At 35.4% G+C, this 18,819-nt stretch overlaps 3 protein-coding genes, 1 long non-coding RNA gene, 2 other non-coding genes and 1 pseudogene across 6 annotated transcripts; 4 read left to right on the top strand and 3 right to left on the bottom strand.

The window, feature by feature from the left end:
* Positions 1–508: 508 nt before the first annotated feature.
* Positions 509–1,306, bottom strand: LOC114519044 (uncharacterized WD repeat-containing protein alr2800-like). Its single transcript, XM_028539096.1, has one exon. It carries the CDS (start codon positions 1,304–1,306, stop codon positions 509–511), a length of 798 nt encoding a protein of 265 aa, XP_028394897.1.
* A 149-nt stretch (positions 1,307–1,455) lies between these two features.
* LOC114519159 (WD repeat-containing protein 31-like) lies at positions 1,456–6,660 on the top strand. The gene is made up of 10 exons (XM_028539235.1): positions 1,456–1,774; positions 3,261–3,335; positions 3,716–3,872; positions 4,217–4,317; positions 4,405–4,472; positions 4,564–4,624; positions 4,724–4,804; positions 5,241–5,350; positions 5,439–5,494; positions 5,946–6,660. Exons 1-10 carry the CDS (start codon positions 1,595–1,597, stop codon positions 6,110–6,112), a joined length of 1,056 nt encoding a protein of 351 aa, XP_028395036.1. The 5' UTR covers positions 1,456–1,594; the 3' UTR covers positions 6,113–6,660.
* Positions 6,661–7,298: 638 nt separating this feature from the next.
* Positions 7,299–10,653, bottom strand: LOC114519157 (GDP-fucose protein O-fucosyltransferase 1-like). The gene is made up of 7 exons (XM_028539234.1): positions 10,469–10,653; positions 9,552–9,667; positions 9,340–9,463; positions 8,942–9,110; positions 8,456–8,651; positions 8,113–8,352; positions 7,299–8,007 (listed from the first exon to the last, which is right to left on the bottom strand). The coding sequence occupies exons 1-7, from the start codon at positions 10,614–10,616 to the stop codon at positions 7,792–7,794; spliced, it is 1,209 nt and encodes a 402-aa protein (XP_028395035.1). The 5' UTR covers positions 10,617–10,653; the 3' UTR covers positions 7,299–7,791.
* Positions 10,654–12,976: 2,323 nt separating this feature from the next.
* Positions 12,977–15,067, bottom strand: LOC114519156 (annotated as a pseudogene).
* Positions 15,068–15,629: 562 nt separating this feature from the next.
* LOC114519160 lies at positions 15,630–18,263 on the top strand. The gene is made up of 7 exons (XR_003686550.1): positions 15,630–15,687; positions 15,953–16,086; positions 16,763–16,831; positions 17,096–17,135; positions 17,545–17,574; positions 17,781–17,828; positions 18,138–18,263. It is a non-coding gene; the product is annotated as an uncharacterized LOC114519160 (long non-coding RNA).
* LOC114519196 lies at positions 16,617–16,690 on the top strand. Its single transcript, XR_003686555.1, has one exon. It is a non-coding gene; the product is annotated as a small nucleolar RNA SNORD24 (small nucleolar RNA).
* On the top strand, positions 17,875–17,948 carry LOC114519195. The gene has a single exon (XR_003686554.1). It is a non-coding gene; the product is annotated as a small nucleolar RNA SNORD24 (small nucleolar RNA).
* Positions 18,264–18,819: the final 556 nt, after the last annotated feature.

Raw genomic sequence — 18,819 nt, 5'->3', positions numbered from 1 at the left:
TGGTGAGAACCGACAACAAAACAGTTGATCTTTAGATTCAATTTCATTGTCGAATTTCCTTATTTTTCGCAATTCTGATCCACGTTTTATATCCCAAAATCTAAATGAAAAATAGAAAGGAAGCTGTCGTACCCGGTAGTTTCGGGTCCTAATCCACTAAAACAAAATCTGCTGAATCTCATGTTTTTCATTAGGATGGTTTATATTGACATTTTACATGTAATTGACATCTTCACTCCAATTTGAAATTCTACCAAAAAAATATGCGATACTGCTTATATATAAAGCAAGGATTAGCCAAGGCCAAATTGATTATTTTCATTATGTCGAGTTTGTGGTAGTATGATAACTTAGGCTACCCCGGCTATTAGGATGTCGTGTTTGCCGTGACCCCAACTGATTCACTTCAGTAATTCACTCCACATCGTGGTGCGGTTAAAACGGAGGGTTGTGCAAGATTTCATGCGTTTGATTTATAGAGGCGGAAGATTGATCGGAAACAGGGATATTACCTGACGGTTTTATCGCTGGAACAAGATACTAAAACCATCTTTTCGCCCAGAGGTCGGGTATCACAACACCATACATTGTTAAGGTGGCCTACGAATGTGTTCGTATTGATCAGCGTTTTTCGGTCCCATAGTTTAATTGTTTGATCATCGGAACACGACAATACCAACTCATCATCAATTCCGAAAAAACAGCAATAATGCACTCGCTTTTTATGTTTCGTTAATATTTTCAATGCTCGTTTGGAGTTGTCTGAATAGTCTTCAAGTATTTGAACTGTTTTGTCACGGCCGCAAGTTACCAGGTTTTGCCCATTTTTGGAAAATGAAACATGATCTACATTATTCTGATGGTTTTCAATGTTCTTTTCGACGCTAAGAGTTTTCCAGTTCCAAACTTTTACTGTCCTGTCTGATGACGCAGACACAAGTTTCCATGACGACCAGCTAGGGTCAAATGCGCATGACCATACTGTTTTGCTGTGACCATTGAACTTCGCTATTTCACCTTGAACGCGTTGGTCCCAAATACGCACTGTTTTATCACTGGATGCTGAACAAATGTATATACCAAATGAACTAAAATCGCATGACCAGACCTCTGCCCCGTGTTTGCCGATTGTTTGCACTTTTTGACCCGTTTGTGCATCCCATAGCAGTACCGTTTGATCTCCACTACAAGATACGATTTTTGAACCATCTGCTGAATAGCTACAATCTTCTACAAAATTTGAATGGGCGTTTAATCGCAAAATGCCTGGAAACTCATTTCTCTGGAAACTTTCATTTTTTTCCATATGCGCGTTCGTTCTTGGAATGTTAAAGTATTGCGCAATTCTTTGCTAATTCGTGATGACGACGTGTTTCCATGGTGATTTATGGTGATTACGGAAGCTTAAACACACCGCTGACCGCTAATTCTGCTGAGGCGCGGAAAAATGCAAAATTGAGTTCAAATTTTCGAAGTTCATATATAATTTTTATAGTTTGTTTTGGTTTTGATTTTGTTTCAGATAAAAGTATGGTATCAGTAGAGTATATATATGTCTTATATAATAGCATTGTTACCGTCAGAATAATTTGAAATGGGCTCCAAAAAGTCCAAACCGAAGCGTGCGTCCAGATATGAAAGTGACACTACAGCAAATGAAATTTCGCAGGCTGCTCAAAATGAAGTCAAAGAGTTTCCGCCAGTTCATGGAGATAGAGTGACATGTTTAGCTGCGTATAAGCCTGGAATTTGTGTATCTGGAAGCACAGACATGGTGAGAAATATTATCTTAATGTGATTAGATCGATGTAATGTGCACGCCACTGAAAGGCAGGGTTGGCAAATCTTCTTTTATTATTTCTTCTTTTATTTTCTTTTATAATAAAAGAAGATTTTTGTTTTTGCCAAATTTCTTCTTTTATTTTCTTTTATTATTTTTGATACTTACATTATAATTTTGAAAATCAAGAAGTTTGAAATAAATATATTAATATTTTAAAAATGACAAAATTAGGTAATAACATATTTATACCATCACGGTCATCAAGGCCAGTCGCCTCGAGATTCAAGAGTAGGAATGATAAATGATTACATAAAAGCATAAAAGTGCTAAAACTGATCAATGTTAGTCTAAATATTTGACATCACAATGATAACATTGTATTCGCCATTTTGAATTTTTTTATTTTGAAACAATCTAAAAATCTTCTTTTATTAGCAAAAATCTTCTTTTATTAATAAAAGAAAAAAGAAGATTTCTTTTCTAGAAAAATCTTCTTTTATCCAACCCTGCTGAAAGGTAACTTGCAGGTGTATTTATTTTATAAACGTATGAAGTATAAATAATATGCACCTGTAACTACTGCTATTTATATCATGTAACGTTCTCGCGCATTTAATATTTTCCTATTAAAAAGTGTGAGAGGTGATAAAATTTTGTAAAATGTAAATGTTTTATTTAATTGTTACTGGCCAGTCCTGCAATGCTACCAGTTCAGAACATAAGAAAACTAGGCTAATAAGTAAACTTTCTACATAATGCTTCAACCACTTGTTATTAGTCTGGACTTCAACAACTTGCAATGATGTGTTGTGTGATTTGAGATGATTTGAGATGTGTTGACTATATATGCAGGTAAAAATGAACAAGTTGTTCTGACAGGTTGATAAAAACAGGACTGAACAATGTTGTGCTGCACCCCATGAACATTGTTGTCAACATGTTGCAACATGCTGACAACAATGTTCATGGGGTGCAGCACAACATTGTTCGATCCTGACATTATGCCTGGGTACACATGTAAAATATCATATCTTGTAGCAAGTCTGTTCACAAGCTTGCAACAAGATTCGTTCGCACTGCTTGTCCTAAGCTGTTGATGAGATGGGACAACTTGTTAACAAGTTGTAACAAACTTTTTGAATCGAAAGACTTGCTACAAGACTGTTCCAACAAGTCTGATACAAACATGTGACAATATTGCTACAATCTTTTGCTGTCAAGTTCGTAGCAATGTTGTTATATCATATCTCTATAAGACTTGTGAGAACATTGTTGTCAACACGTTGCAACAACTTAAAGCTTAACAAGTTGTTGCAACATGTTGACAACAATGTTCATGGAGTGCAGCACAACATTGTTTGGTCCTGTTTTCATCAACCTGGAACAACTTGTCCATTTTTATTTGTGTACCCACTACCCATGCAGGCATAATATCAGCACCACATATAGGAGTAATATTTTATTCTTATTATCTCAGAGTGTAGGAGTGTTTAACTATAAACAAGAAAAGTTGTGGACAAGATGGAAAGCTCACGACAAGGATATTACTAAGGTTTGAACAGACAAGTAATATGTGTATATTAAAGTCAGGGCTAAAACTAGAACAATAATTAGGGATAGTGTTTATTCTCATATTCAGTTTTGTCTGACATATTTCTCTTGTAAGCTATTGCACTTACAAAAGAGATTCGCTGGACAGAACTGAATATATAAATAACCCCCTCCCCCCATAATCATTCTAGCCATGCCAATGCCAATGGGGTTAATATTAGGGATCTCTCAGAAGAATTATAGCTGCCAACAGCTTAATTCAACAAGTAGTTAAAATTGGCTAGGTTCAAATTGATTTAAATGCTATTAGTTACTATAACTCTAATTCTCTCACACTTAATAAAAATTGAATAGTCTATAATCAGCTTTTATGTGATTTAGGTTTGCTGTGGTGATCCTCAAGGTCAATCAATAGTATTCAGCTCTTCGAGAGATAAAACAATCAAATCTTGGTTGATTAATGATAACAATGCTATCCAACTCCAGTGTGTTTATGACAGTCATGAACTGGTAGTTACTGCTATTGATAAAAATCCAGGTAATTTCTATTGATCCACCTCCCTCAAGCCTCAGAACAAAAAGTAATTTAACTTGCAAAATCGTTGTTGGGAAATATGGAAAAGTGCATATCAGCAGATATAACTCATGAAGTTTGGAAATTTTGTATGTAGCTAATTATTGTATTACCTGCGAAAAAAACATCCCAATTTTATTCAAAAAAGGGTACTGACAGGGCGTGTAATTTAAATATGTACAAAATTTACTAACTAATTACAAAATTTTGCACTTACCTGCACTTATTATTAATCAACATTTAATCTATACGAGAAGTCATTCACCAGCTGGCACTGAGAGATTAATTTGCTTGAATTGTGTTAATAGATTGTTCGATATTGTGCTCTGGCTCGCGAGATAATGCTATCAAACTTTGGGATGTCGAAAGAGCGCAGTGCTTGAGAACTAACGTTGTAACAAGGAATTTGGTGAGAAATTTTTTGAGAAATTTTCAAACCTTCAATCGACTTTTTTCTAAAAGGAATGTTTTCATTGCTTTCTTTTATTTTTAAAAGATAACATGTGTAAAATGGTTTTCTGAAGACAATCTCATTGCACAAGTTGGCGAGGATAAAATGTTAAGGTATAATATTGCAAAAATTCTTCTGTGCTCATTTGAGAGAAAAGCTCGGGCATTATACATTTATCAAAAAAGTGGATTTTTGTGTCAACAGGATTTGGGACAGTCGTTCATTAGAGGTTTCTTTCACCTTTCCACCAAAGCAATATTTTGCGGTAAACAATTTAAATATGACGCTGTTTTTTATCCCCCCTTTCCGCCTTTCGTAATTTTGCAAACGAAACCAACGATTTCTGTCATAATCAACTTTTCAGACATGCTGTGATGTCTCTCCGGATGGACGTTTTGTATTGACGTCTTCAAATGGTTTTAATGGCAGTGGTTGTGAAGTAAATGTAAGTACCAAAGAGTTTTGTATGTACTACGTATATAATTTTGTATGTCTAGTAGCCAACCAATGAAATTGCAGCATACCTTATATCTGGCGCTTGTGTATATAATAAATAGATTTATCTTTACCTATACCTGCCTTTTACTATATACCTATTCTTTCCAACAAAAGTCTACGATGTGAACTAGCTACTTTCTATTTAGTCGCCGCAGGCGAGGTGATTACAAGCCTGTAATCACCGAGCCTGAGGCGACTAATTGCTGGTTTTAGTGTAAATTTCACATACATCATAGTCACTGACGAGTGACTATCACTTCAGAGACAGTGAATCTGACCAATCAGAATGCAGGAAAATCAATAGTCACCTCAAAATTTATACATAAGGTAAAATAGACGAAGTTTCGGGCGCATTGAATGAGTACTGATATGTTTATCTCTAGTTATGGGACGTGAGAGGAAGGAAACAGATTTACACGTATCTTGGTCATGAACAGACAGTATCAAGTTGCTGCTTTTTACCAAGACTTACGGATATCACGTCTTGGCCAATGTATGTAGTGATTAGTATAAAAATGTATCTTCGTTGTATAATCCTCGTTCGAGGTATCTTTTTTAAGAAGTTTATATTTATTTTTTAGGATCATGAGCGCTTCCCACGATTCTAATGTAAAAATTTGGAATCAAGAAAACCAAAGTAAGTTCAGCAAAGTTATAGTTGTGGCGTCAACTGAGGCTATGTGCACACGATAACGTTCGAGCGTTTTCACATTCGTTTTCATGCCACAATTTACATACCTTAAGACAAATAATGAATGGATCCTTAAGGATTAAGAATAATAATCAACGCTGGACCGATATTGTCGCGGTTGCATGGGACGATTGACTTGATGTTGCTCCTTTTGCTACCTAATGCGCGCGCAATACGACATACAACCAGGGCCCCACTGCCACTCCATACTGTAGTCTAACCCAATTCCATTTCAACCGTAGCATTTTCATTCATCATTGTTTTCTCGGTTCCTGGCTAGAACTAATGAGTTTGAAACCAGGAACGACTGGTCTCAACCAGCCTTACCAACAATCAACCATCACTCCAGTATTGCCACGAATTTCTGGGTTTTTCAATGAAAATTACATTTGTATAGAATGTGTGGCCACTGAGTGCTTTTTTGGTTCGGGGCCTTTAACTGGTATTGCTGTATGGGAGGATGGAAAGTTCTGTGTTTCAAGTTTCAATAGCGGAATCTACCAGCTCAGTCTATCCAGTGATGGCGAAGGTGGAATAATAATAGCATGCCAGACTCACTTCTAAATCCCGAGGATCCGAAACCGAGGATCCAAGTCCTGAAGCGTATTTGTCACGTGTTTTTGGATAGCAAGGTTATACTCGCAGAGTATTCTGGTCTTTGTAGGTACATGATGTCGCGAAACGTCATAATGGGTAAAAAATCTGTTATTCAATACCGAATACGAACTTGGGCAAAGGGAAATAGCGACAGAAAGATTGTCTTTGGCTAAACGTCTTTAATCTATGATAATGATTAGGTAGTCATTTTTCGCAAAATGAGAAAATGACCTGAGCTAAATTGTATGAAACGTACACGTTAATTTCAAATTAGCAGTATGAAATTGTAAAAAAAATAATGTAATAATTCCCCGTTCAGTAAATCCTTAATATACGAATTTAATCTTCGAGATTAGAGAACTGAGAACTTGGGTTAGATTTGGGATTAGGGTCTATTCCTTATGTTAATTCTAACCAAATCTAAAGGATTAAATTCGTGTATTTGGGGTCCTCTGAACATGGTTTTATTCATAGATGGAATTAAATATTAAGAAAAATAATATATATTAAAGCGATTATTTAAAGCACCGTGTTTAATTAAAGGCAATTGCCATACATAACCCTATAAAAATCACAGTCAATAGAACTGTGATAAAATATGCATATGCTGGTATCTCCATATAAATTAATTAAATCACTTCATTAACCTTGATTAAATGAAGTATTGTCGACTACACAAAAACAAAATGGCGGACGAAAATGACAAAGTTTTAACCAATGGTACAAATCATTCGAACGCGGAAGAGGAATTAGAAGGTTTGGTAAAATTTTTATATACTGAATTAATTCTGTGAGTATTTATTATGACGTATCTGTTCATGCCTGATACCCTATTTATTGACTATTATCTGACAGAATTTCAAGAGTTAGACAGTGAATTGGACAGGTTAGATTCATGTCTCAGTGTCCTTGAAGGATGGAATGAGAATCTACATTCGGAATGTGTTAAAGTTTTAGAAAGAATGAAAGAAATGCGACAGCAAAATACGAATGAAGGGGGAAAGTAAACATTCGAAAATCAAATGAAAAATGTGTGGGTAGAAATCAATAGAATGCCAAAACTTTGGTTCAACAGCTGCAAAAACGCGAACTTCACTGTCTGGATTCTCTTGTCAAGCACAAAACAAATAATTAAAAAACATTGCCATTGAGAACAAGAATAATAAATATACAGTCATAAATTGTACAGTGATAAATTATTAATGATAGTCAACAGAAGAGGTCTTAAGCCTTTATCCTATGGTAATAGAAAATAAATAGGCATTATACTTAGGTTTAGCGTTTATTTACTTATAGAATAAAGTACAGTAGTAACTGCTTTCGCTTCATTAAACCTGCAGAATAAAGATACAATGCAGTAACTAGCTGGCCTAAACATTGTTATGTTATGAAACCACTTTGTTTCAATCACCAGGGGAAAAATAATCAATCTTTTATGCTCAACAAATGCTTATCAGTGTTTTATAGTTGTGGCCCTAAGCATGTATCCCTCCTAAAATAAATACCTATTATTAAAGACTGATATATAATTCAGGCACATCATCCTCTGATATTGAATCAGGACCTGAGTTAACTACAATTTAACTAGGAAAATGTAGTGACAACAACAGAGAGAAAGTGCAACAAGGTTTTTGCATATAGAAATGTTATAATTCATCCTTAGGAGAGTTTGTTTTTGGAGACTTCTTGGTGTCAAAGCTCCAGAAAACAGATGGTCTCCCCTTTACATCTCGAGTTCTCTTGACAAAGGCTGAAAATGAGGAAACACAGTTCCCAATAAAAACTTTAGACTTTTCTAAAATAGCCAGATCTATTATAGGTGCCTCTTGGCTGTATGGGTCACTCCTTTGATGAATAGTCACCTGTTGAAAAAAGTTCAAAGATAAACTATATATTTGTTTTTTAAATAAATTTTGTTGCTGTCTATGGTTCTATTGTATCAAGAACCTAAAATATGTTGTACTCACTGTGTTTTTTAATGTCTCAAGCTCTTTTTGAATGATTGATGTATATGGATCATTATCAGTGGCAATAAACACAGAATTTGCCTTGTATTGTTTTACAATCGCTCTTGTTTTCTTTGCAATTTCTTCCTTGGAAGGCCAGCACATATCTTTACTCAATTGGTATTCATTATTGTAGCCAGTACATTGAGGTGATGAAAACAATTGGTGTAAATCTTTTCCTATGTGATTGCAGGCACTTTTCTAAATGCAAGATCACATTAGTTGTTAAACATTATCTGGTAATTTAAGTGAACATATTAGCTCAACAGTATGTATATTTGATAACATTCTATTTATCTATTACCCAGTCTGAACCTGTTCTTAAGTGAATGCCAATAAAAGGTCCTTCAGGAAGATGATTCTTGATAAATTCATTAGATATCTTGTCAATTTCATCTGACCACTGTAAATATTTTTGCAGTCTTCTGTTCCTTTCCACAACAGGAAAATCTCCTGGTGCTCCCATCAATGCAATGACGGGATATTTTGAGCTTGGGAATCTAAAGATTGTGTCATTGTACACTAATATGTTTTCAAATTGGTAGCTAGAGTTTGGCAGTTTTGTCTAGCAAAAGCATTTATTACTATATATGTAGGAAATGGGGGAAGGGGGTTGCATAATAAAACTCAAGCACTTCAGTTTCTTATTATGTGGAGAATTAAATGTAAATTCAGGGAAAAACCTTAATTTATTTCTTTTTACTAATTTTGACTTGTTTTGATGTAACTGCATGTATATCAACACAATTTTCTTACTTTTTGAATGTCAATTACACTAGTGTACATCTACCTGGAGTTCCAATCATTCATAACAGGTACAAAGTCTGTGTTATAGAGTAGACCTTTATGTTCAACATAACTATCAAAATCCACTTCAAAATGATCCCAAAATGGACCAAATGGATTCCCCTCTTTCATTTTACATGTTTTGTCATTTCCTCTAAACATGTAGCAGAAACCTAAAAAGTTAAGGAAGTGGAACAGATGAAAAAGAGGATGGGGAAAACTACATATTTATTCTCTGAAAAACATTTAAGTGGTGCAGAAATTAATAAATTGTATCCCCATCACAATTGCTGCACTGCACAATACCTATTATAATTTAATAATTTTTTATTATAACACTATAATTTTAATGTGGTTGGTAACTAGGATAAATTGTGATGCCTATTTACTTGCAAGTTTTACCTATCCGTGTTCCTTTAGGCCAAATTGATGGGGCAATGTTTGCCATAAATTTCTCCATTGTAATAACACGATGATAAGCTTTAAGTGGTTCAACTTTGAACCATTTATCGAATGGGATTCTTTGCTTGATAAAGGACAGGAAGGTATAAGTGATAAGTCGCTAAGAACTATCTAGCTAGGAAATCAACCGATGCAAATAAAACGTAACTCACAGATCCAGGCACTGCATATTGGTATGTTATCCATGGTGGGAGCACAAGTGTTCGGTTAAGACCTTTGGCAAAAGCTAAGGCACCCAAAAATTGATCAGCTTGATTCCCAAAACGACCTATTGATTGACAGTGAAATGGTCAATATTCACATGGTAGTCTGTGGCATGCAATGCAGTTAAATTGCAGAGTTTAATCAGCCTCTACCTCTTGCATTGCTGAGGCATGTTTCAGCAGTATATCTAAGTAGCATAACAGCATCTTAATGTAAAATGCCTCTCAGTACTATAACAATGTACCTCATTGGACAGGTGTAAATCTGTAAATGGCAAGTAATAATGAAAGAAAAGCATAACCAGCCTCACAAACACAACCACCCACCACTGACACCACACAGCACCACTGATGCCACACAGCACTCCCCCCCCAACAAACACACTCTAGGGAAGAATTTTGTGGCAGCTCCCCCCCCCCCCCCCCCCCCCAACACATGCACACACACTCTAGGGAAGAATTTTGTGGCAGCTCAAATATAATAATCATCTTTGTTTGCAATATCTTTATCAGTCATCAGTGGACTCACTGAATCAGTCAAGAGAAAGGCCCTCGACTTTTGCGTGTGTTCGGTGGCTTTGGCCTTTGGTAATCAAGTAAAAAATATAAAAAGGCATTGAACACTTAAAACTCCATTATTTTGGTTTTGTTGACTTAAATCAGAGCTTAAATATCTGTCATATCATAATTTCAATGTGTCATTGTAAATAACTAATGTATAAAATTCAATTCGTATTTCTAAAGGTCGGGGGTAATATTACGCCAATTTTTCAAAACTATTATGTTCGAAAGAACACTTTATATACAAGAACGCAATGATACTTTCACGTGGAACTATTGAAGTGGAATGCTAATTAGCAACTTACCCATACACGGACAGTAAAGTATAAAGCCATTTTTATCCCATTTATTTTTTGTTTCAATAGGATCAACGGGTTCCTCTTGTTTCTCTCCCCTACAAATAAAATATGTGAGGCAAATAGCCAATGAAATTGCATTTGCTAAAAGGTTCATTTTGATGAAAGATGAGCGAGCGTATCGAAGACGCTACACCGACAATTAATAATTATTCATAAGGTAATAAATAATTAATTTGACCTGTACAGGGGACATTTATAAAAAAGACGTCAATAAAAAGTATTACTTCTTTATGGAGTTTTGAGATCGACAACGAGGTGGAAATTAATGTAGGAAGCTCATATTTGAGTCACTAATGATTTACAATCTTTCGATTTAAAGCTCTAATCTTGTGTCGATGGTTCCAATGCTACCCAAGACTACTCTACGGTTACCGATTACCGAGTTCTATGGTGGCCGATCGCTATCATTCATATTTTTGTTAATAATAGAAACAAAATAATATCTATACGTATTTTAAATGTAAACAGATTACAAATTGCATTTCAAATGATAAACGATTTGAAAATAATAATCAAAATCAAATCAAAATGAGAATCAAAATCAAAACAAGAATCAAAATTAAATCAAAATCAAAACGAAAATCAAAATGATTTTACAATTGCAAATAGAAGTGAATATGAAGTGAAATTTTATCGGCCTAGCGCTATCAAAATTCATTTGAAATTTCATATGACTTTAAAAGATAAATCACAATAAAATGCAAAAAAAATGAAATTGAAATTTTATCGGCCTAGCGCTATCACAGTATACCATAAAGCATTGCGCGCTATTCAAATCAAATTATGTGGTCGCGCATGTGTTTAAAATTTGCATGTGCTCCGTCCTGCTGTCGAACATGGCGGATCGAGCGGCTTGGAAGAATTTTAAAAAGCAAATGACAGCGAAACGAGGAAATAAAAAGAATACATCTGGTGTTAAAATACTAGAGGAAGAGTCAATGACGGTCCAACGTTTGAGTGCGGATGTGTCGGGTAAGGCACAGAAGTACACGAGAGTTGGCGCAAGGGAATTCGTTCCTTTCGAATACGAGGAAGTGACGGTAGAAAATATCAAACTGGCATGCTTAAACCATTTCGACATCAGTGAAACTGCCGTTTGTGATGTTTTAGCAGGTGAGCAGGGCCCGTCCTGTTCTTCTGTTAAACAAATACCAAACTTGAGCGTCATCCATGTGCGCTTTATTGATGGCGAAGACGTAGCGAATAAGCCAGCTATTAAAGAAAACCCCGTTCCAATAAAGAAACGAAAGACTGCAGTCGAATCAGTCCAGTTGTTTCTGCCGGCGCTACAGCAACAACCTCAGTATCGTCAACGGCCGTTTAAAACAAAGTTTATACCCCGAAGTATGTCCGCAGTCGAAATGTTGAGGCTCGGTAAAGAAATAAATCAACGCATGACATAACGGAGATTCGCATTTACGGGTTCGACCTTGGCAATATGTCTTGGGCACCAACACCTAACAAGGTGGACTTTGTCATTGCCAAAGACCCAATTGGCACCGGAGGATTTCGGCAAGCCTTTAAAGCCACAAGTCAAACGAAAGGCTTCGACAAAGCGCCATGGGTCGTAAAAAAGAACCTAAAGCAAACGGTAGATGATATCGAGTATTTGGGACAAACTGTTGAGCAACACACAAAAAAGACAGTTCAGATGCACAACCTCGCCAGGAATTTTACGGTCAGATTACAGCAGGAAGTCGTTAAAAAAGGGAAAGCTGGCGAGTTTGGTGAAGTGTTGCAATACAACAAAGTTTTCTTTGGAAAATGTGGGGATGAATGCGTAACAGTTGAAGATTTCATTCCCGGTACTTTCGATAAACATGTAAACAACACTGGACATGTTTGCGGTAATACCGAAACTGATCTCTGCCAGAAAGCGGAATGCTTTGCGCATTACTCTTTTGAAAGATCCGACAAGCAATTGATAGTGTTGGACATTCAAGGGTGTGATTACATGCTGTGTGATCCTGAAGTGGCTACCAAAGAAACAAGTTCAGATGGGGAATTCTTGTTTTGCACCGGAAATTTATCCAGCACGGCAATTGAGCAGTTTACCAGTTCACATGTGTGCAACAAATTTTGCAAAATACTGGACCTGCCAATGCTAAAAGAGTAACTTCAACGATTTGACTAAGTTTATGAAGATTTTTGAAAATCATAAAGTTCTGTTGGGTATAATTACTTGCAATTTGACTACATTTGTGGAAACTTTTACACATAATTGAAAATCTATTAATAGTTTTGTTGTTGTTGTTTATGCATAATGATCTTTTCTTATACAGTGCATGACCTCCACTACCATAAAGCTTTGCAAATATTTGCCGACTTTTTCAAATTGATAAACCTCAAAAAGTATTCTGGCAGACTCGGCAGTAGGGGTCACAAACTGTAAGAAAACGTCATTATGCATATCAGTAGGTCTAATATTTGTATTAACTATTGCACCATGCACTAAATCATGCACTGTGTATTGTATATTCGGATAAACATATTATATAAACAGTAAATATTTTTCTGCCTTGCTGTGTGGTCATTACCATCTAAAAATTACTGTCACAGACAATTCCCTATTTGATATAACTATATAATATATCTGTAAGCCATGAATTGGGCTATGATCCCAAACCAAAAAAATATCTGATGACCGCAAATTACAAGACAAAAAGGCAAAGCACATATTGATAGTTATAACTTTCTGGGGGTTGCCCGATTTCAGAACAACCCATGATCAAAGGGAATAATGTTCTCGGACATATAAATAAGCATCTGTCCAATCATCTGAATGAATATCGTCAATATTAGGGACTAAACGTTCACACTCTTCTCTGATTGGTGCCTCTAAAAAGTCTGCACCATATGCCAAGACACCGGAATAGCTAGCTGCCTTCTCCAACTCATCTTCAGAAACAGCCCAACCTAGGTATTTGTTTATACAAAACTGGTGTTAGTAACAGCAAACTGACAAAATTAATTAATTATGATTTAAGTAAAACATGTTTCAGGTGATTTATGGATGATTTACTTGATGCCCTTATGCTACCAAGCCTGTAAAATGCAAGATGCAAAATAATTTGAGATGCAAAATGCACAGGTTTGGCACCCAGTCATAGCCAGGTTCAACTTGTTTCAAAGTAAATGTGACATTTGTGAAATTTTACATACCACACTCCTCTAAACTATATTCCTCTGGAAATGAATATATATGATTAGGGACACCACTTGGTAGCTCAGTATCTTTCTGTTGGCGGATTCTGTGTGTGTTCCAGATACTATCTTTAAAAGTATTTAGCTCTTTTGTAGCAATGGAATGAGTATAAATGCCAGTATCATTCTTAAAATATGAAAATATCATTAAATATGATATATTCCGAGGGATATTCCTATTTACAAAGCACACAATTATTAAAGGCAATTATATAATTATGTCAATTGACAAATTGACAGGATACGGAAATATTGAGTTTGAGTTTTGGTCGTGTGTCGTGCGTAAAAAACTAGACCAATTTTTCGACCCACAATTAAATCACTTACATCATGAGAGGTATTAACATGATGCGGTATATTCGGTATAAAAAACTCACCTGTCCTTTTCACTGTGTGGATCGTAAAGATTTTCACCCTTCAGTTGAGAGAGTTGTGCTTTGAAGTATTTCTCAAGTCTCTCATGTACTTCCTTCCACCACCTTTCAATCTGGACATAAGTAACAATAACAACAGTTAATATTATTTATAATAATAATTATATTAAAGCAGCATATAAATATTTATGCACCCTGACCTGATTGGACGTAGATGGTCCATAAAGAACAGTGTCGCAAGCATTTGTAGTGTCGTCGTGGTTGCGCCTCAGAAAAGCATGCATCGTGGCCATGTCGCCAGTCTCTGTGCCTTTGTCCACTCTTAAGTAGGAAGCTATCACTCTGGTTTCGTAAAGGTACTCAAGATACCAGCGTCCAATCAGCTTAGGGTCGGAGTTGCTCGTCCAAACACGAAGCCAAAGCAATTTCCTGCTACAAGTGTCCATGCACCCATAAACAGCCAAAGGAAAAGTACTGTTCTGGTACCCCATTAGTTTATCATGTCCGTCTAATGAATGAACCCAGTTTGGTCCTTTGCTCGAGAAACATCCTTTGGGTTTTCTCCGCTTTGCTCCAACAGCACGCGCTTCGAGACCTTCAGGGTCGAGGTCATACATCACGGCATGGACGAGATCTCTTGGCACATTCAGTCCATGCTCCTGTCTAATCTTCTTGTGCATCGCACGATAGCCAAGGAGTTTACCGGGGCCACGGAGTTCGCTCGATACAGCATCATGCACATTTTCAATAGATATATTTGTGTCTATGTATCTGATATTAAAATGTCGAAGGCGTCTATCAAGGGTTGCTATACTCCAGGCATATTGCGGGAAATCACGTTTCAAAAAGTCTAACATCTCCTTGCGTTGAATACCTTGACGTACGAAGTCTTTCATACCTTCTTCTAATTTCGTATCGTTTCGCCAAGAATCATTTCTAAAATATGAACCAGTTGCCATATTGTATACCTAATGTATAAAATGCAAAAAATGCTAATATGCCGGTCTTTCCGCACAGGAAATAGCGCGCAATGCTTTATGGTATACTGTGATAGCGCTAGGCCGATAAAATTTCACTTCATATTCACTTCTATTTGCAATTGTAAAATCATTTTGATTTTCGTTTTGATTTTGATTTAATTTTGATTCTTGTTTTGATTTTGATTCTCATTTTGATTTGATTTTGATTATTATTTTCAAATCGTTTATCATTTGAAATGCAATTTGTAATCTGTTTACATTTAAAATACGTATAGATATTATTTTGTTTCTATTATTAACAAAAATATGAATGATAGCGATCGGCCACCATAGAGTTCGACCACTTTAAGAAATTTTAAAATAATCCGCGTAATTTAATCTACATCGCAAAGGTGGGGCAAAGTAATCCCGCTTAATTTACATCGATTAAAAAAATTAAAGATCAAGTTAAACCAGAATACCAGATTAACTGTTAACAACTGTTAACTGTGAAGGCAGGCGGGTGGTAGCGATGGGTCTAGAATGCGCATGCGCATACTACATAGAAGTCTTTTAGAAGATGTATCACATATTCACATTTGTATAGAAGAGTACTAGTGGCAACAAGGTAGGAATATAGCGTGTTTTGGGAAGGTATTTCATTTACAATATTGTATTTTAGGCATTTTTATTTGGATTTTTATAAGATTCGCCTCATAAAGAGGATGGATTGTACAAGATTGAAGACTGATGGTTTACTTTGAACCATTTTTTCAGTCAGTTGTATTCTGTACTTTGTGACCACTGTTTGTGAGTAAGAGTCGGGGAGATTTGCCAAATTTTAACCCCGAAAATTATGTATAATATTGAAATCTTCTATGTTCTTTTTGTAGATGGGAAAAGTTTGCAGTTTCATAAATTGCGGAAAATATTTTCTGATATAATTTGTAGTACCCGACTACCCTGTCTACCCACACCATGTGCTCATATATAGGCTGAAAACCACGTTTTTTCGGAGAACCGAAAGGTATACTTTTACAACTTAGTATTCCTAGTACCTAATGCCTGATTTAAAGTCGTATTTTTTGGGGCTTCTCAGCTTCTCATTATTGTCACTAAGTAAGAAAGATGGCCTTAAAACTTGTGGAAATTTTATCAATGAAATAGGAGATCTGGCATAGGCCGCATGGCTGGTAAACCTTGATTGGCTTGGCATGTATTTGGTTCAGAAATATTATGTTTACATGAAAGGGGACAAAAATCTAGTGTTTCACATCAAGTGACAATAAGTTAGAATCTTTACATAAGTCTTTGGCAAAGGAAAAGAAAATTCCACTATAAGTTGTGATCTTTCATACTCTTACATACGTTACCCTTCCAGCATTTCTAAACATCTCTCAATATGAAGCAATCCTCTTTCCTATATCCTCTTTCCTATATCCTCTTTCCTATATCCTCTTTCCTATGCAATTGCAGGAGTTTGTGTTTTGCTTTTTTTCACCTAGTGAGTGCACACAACCATTTCAGGGCATTTTTGTGTGACATGCATTTCATATCTGCCAATGATGTCAACCAATATTTGCTATTTGATTTTCAAAGATGAAAAAAAAGTACCACCAAGATCTGAGGCAGTTTACTTCTTAGATGTGAAAGTTGAATTGATATGTATTTTTTTGTATGCTTATCTTTCTTATGATTGACAGGTCTCCAATATAATTGGACAACATGCCATAAGATATCAATGTATGTGACTAAAGTACCAACAGAGTGAAGTAGGTTTAAATTATTTTTTTTTACATGCTAGCGATATAGTGTTATGTTATGTCCCAATTAGTGTTAGCCAATAATTATTAGATTACATATATTGCAAATATATATTGCAATTTATAAGCATATGATGACATACATTAACAAGACAGGTATAAACCTGGGTGAATGTGATCGATAGGTCTGATGCTTCAAGAGAGATATTAAAAATTCTCATGGATTCATGCCTAATAATTATATCATAGAATTATTTTCTATTTTGATAACAGTGTTTGGAAGAATTATCATTGATGATTGGAGATGGTTTATGTAAGTATATATAGTATACTCGCCATTATGCTCTGTTTATATGTCTTCATGTCATCTTCATGTCTTCTGGATTGTCTATGGTCTATGTATGGTGCTATAGCACTTGTACTTTTAATTCTTAGAATTCTTTTTTGCCTTTTCGATGGATAAGTTTTTCTAAGTACTTAAACACTTTAAGTACTTGTGTAGTTTTTGAAATATTTATTATTTTTGATCAACAATGTTTAATTTTGCATGTGTAAATATGCAGAACTGGAAAGTGATGACGAAAGTGCATAGTTCACCTGAAATGTGTTTCACTTGTGACGACTAATTAGCTCTATCTGATTCCAGTTATAAAGAATTAATGTGTAATTTTAATGAGCAGAAATAACACTGGCTAAGCATTGTATTGTTGCTAAATGTTTAGGTTGCCAAAGACATTCTTGGATAGATAATGGTATGTATATGTGGTTGCTTAATTAATTTGAGTGTCTTTGCAAATGATGACCTCAGAATAGGGACATATGATAAATCCCATGATTAAAAAAATTCAGATTAATAATCATTCTGATGCAAATGCACTTGTACTTTGTTTATATCTGTTGTCTCATAAAAAGTATCTTCCTATGGTGTTCTTAGTATATTTTTCCTCCTATCTATTAGAATGTATCCTGAAAATATAGAACAATTACTAATCAAGAAGTTCCCAAGGTAATCTGAGTAGGTTTTGATTTGATGCACATTCAATTTGTTTGTTTGCCAATGATGTAATTTATATTTGCTACTCTTGATGTTACAATGTGATGAGTAACCACCAAGATCTCTGAGGCATAACAAGTCTTACAATGACAAGCATCTGCCATTTTGGGGGCACATTTCCAAGTCTTGTTGGATTAGAATAGCAGTGCCCTTAAAGTAGTGGATTTCCACCATTGTAAAAAAGGCTAATTGATACAATTATATAAATATGGTGACCTCTATATCAGTATCACAAGTAATTTCCTTAATTTTTCTTGATAGAAATATTGTTTTTGTCTTTTGAATTGCAAACCAGCCTTGGACTGAAGAAGATTCTGGGAAATTAGTTCTTGTGTGTATTTATATAATGTGATACCAATTGTAAAACAAATTAAAACTTGTTTCTGTCATTGAATTCAATCCTTGACTAAATGACTAAAGCACAGTATATATTTTAGCCTGTATCAAAGGGGAAGGGGGGGTGTGTAAAACCCAAAACTCTCAAGTGTTTACACTTACCTATATTTGTTCTAATATTTCAATTCATACATGGATACCAACTTGCTATTAATCCCTTGAAAATAATGAGTTCAGGGTACCCACTACTAGTATTTACTGGTACCAGGGCTTACATAATTTTTTGCATATAGCTTTACTTGAACTGGGATGGGATTGGTGAGTAGAGAGAAACAAAGAACTTTTGAAAAGGATGTATAATTTATGCAATTAATAATGATTCCTCCCCCCCCCCCATAGTGGAGCTCTTCTAGGGAAATTTCCTTACAAATGGAATACCTGTTTACTGCAATGCAAGTGTTCCTAGGCACAGAAATAATAAACATGTCCATTATGTGGCCTAGGGAAAGTTCGTCTCTAACCATAGTGGATACCCTGGAACAAACTACTACCCAGTGTTTTAATTTAGGGTTGTGCACAGGCTATAAAACCCCCTGAGAAGGCTAAA

Source organism: Dendronephthya gigantea, unplaced genomic scaffold (genome assembly GCF_004324835.1).
Source record: "Dendronephthya gigantea isolate DGI-Jeju-01 unplaced genomic scaffold, DenGig_1.0 000012F, whole genome shotgun sequence".
NCBI lineage: Eukaryota > Metazoa > Cnidaria > Anthozoa > Malacalcyonacea > Nephtheidae > Dendronephthya > Dendronephthya gigantea.
Note: the sequence above shows the minus strand (reverse complement) of the source record. Positions and strands in the feature narration are given on the sequence as shown.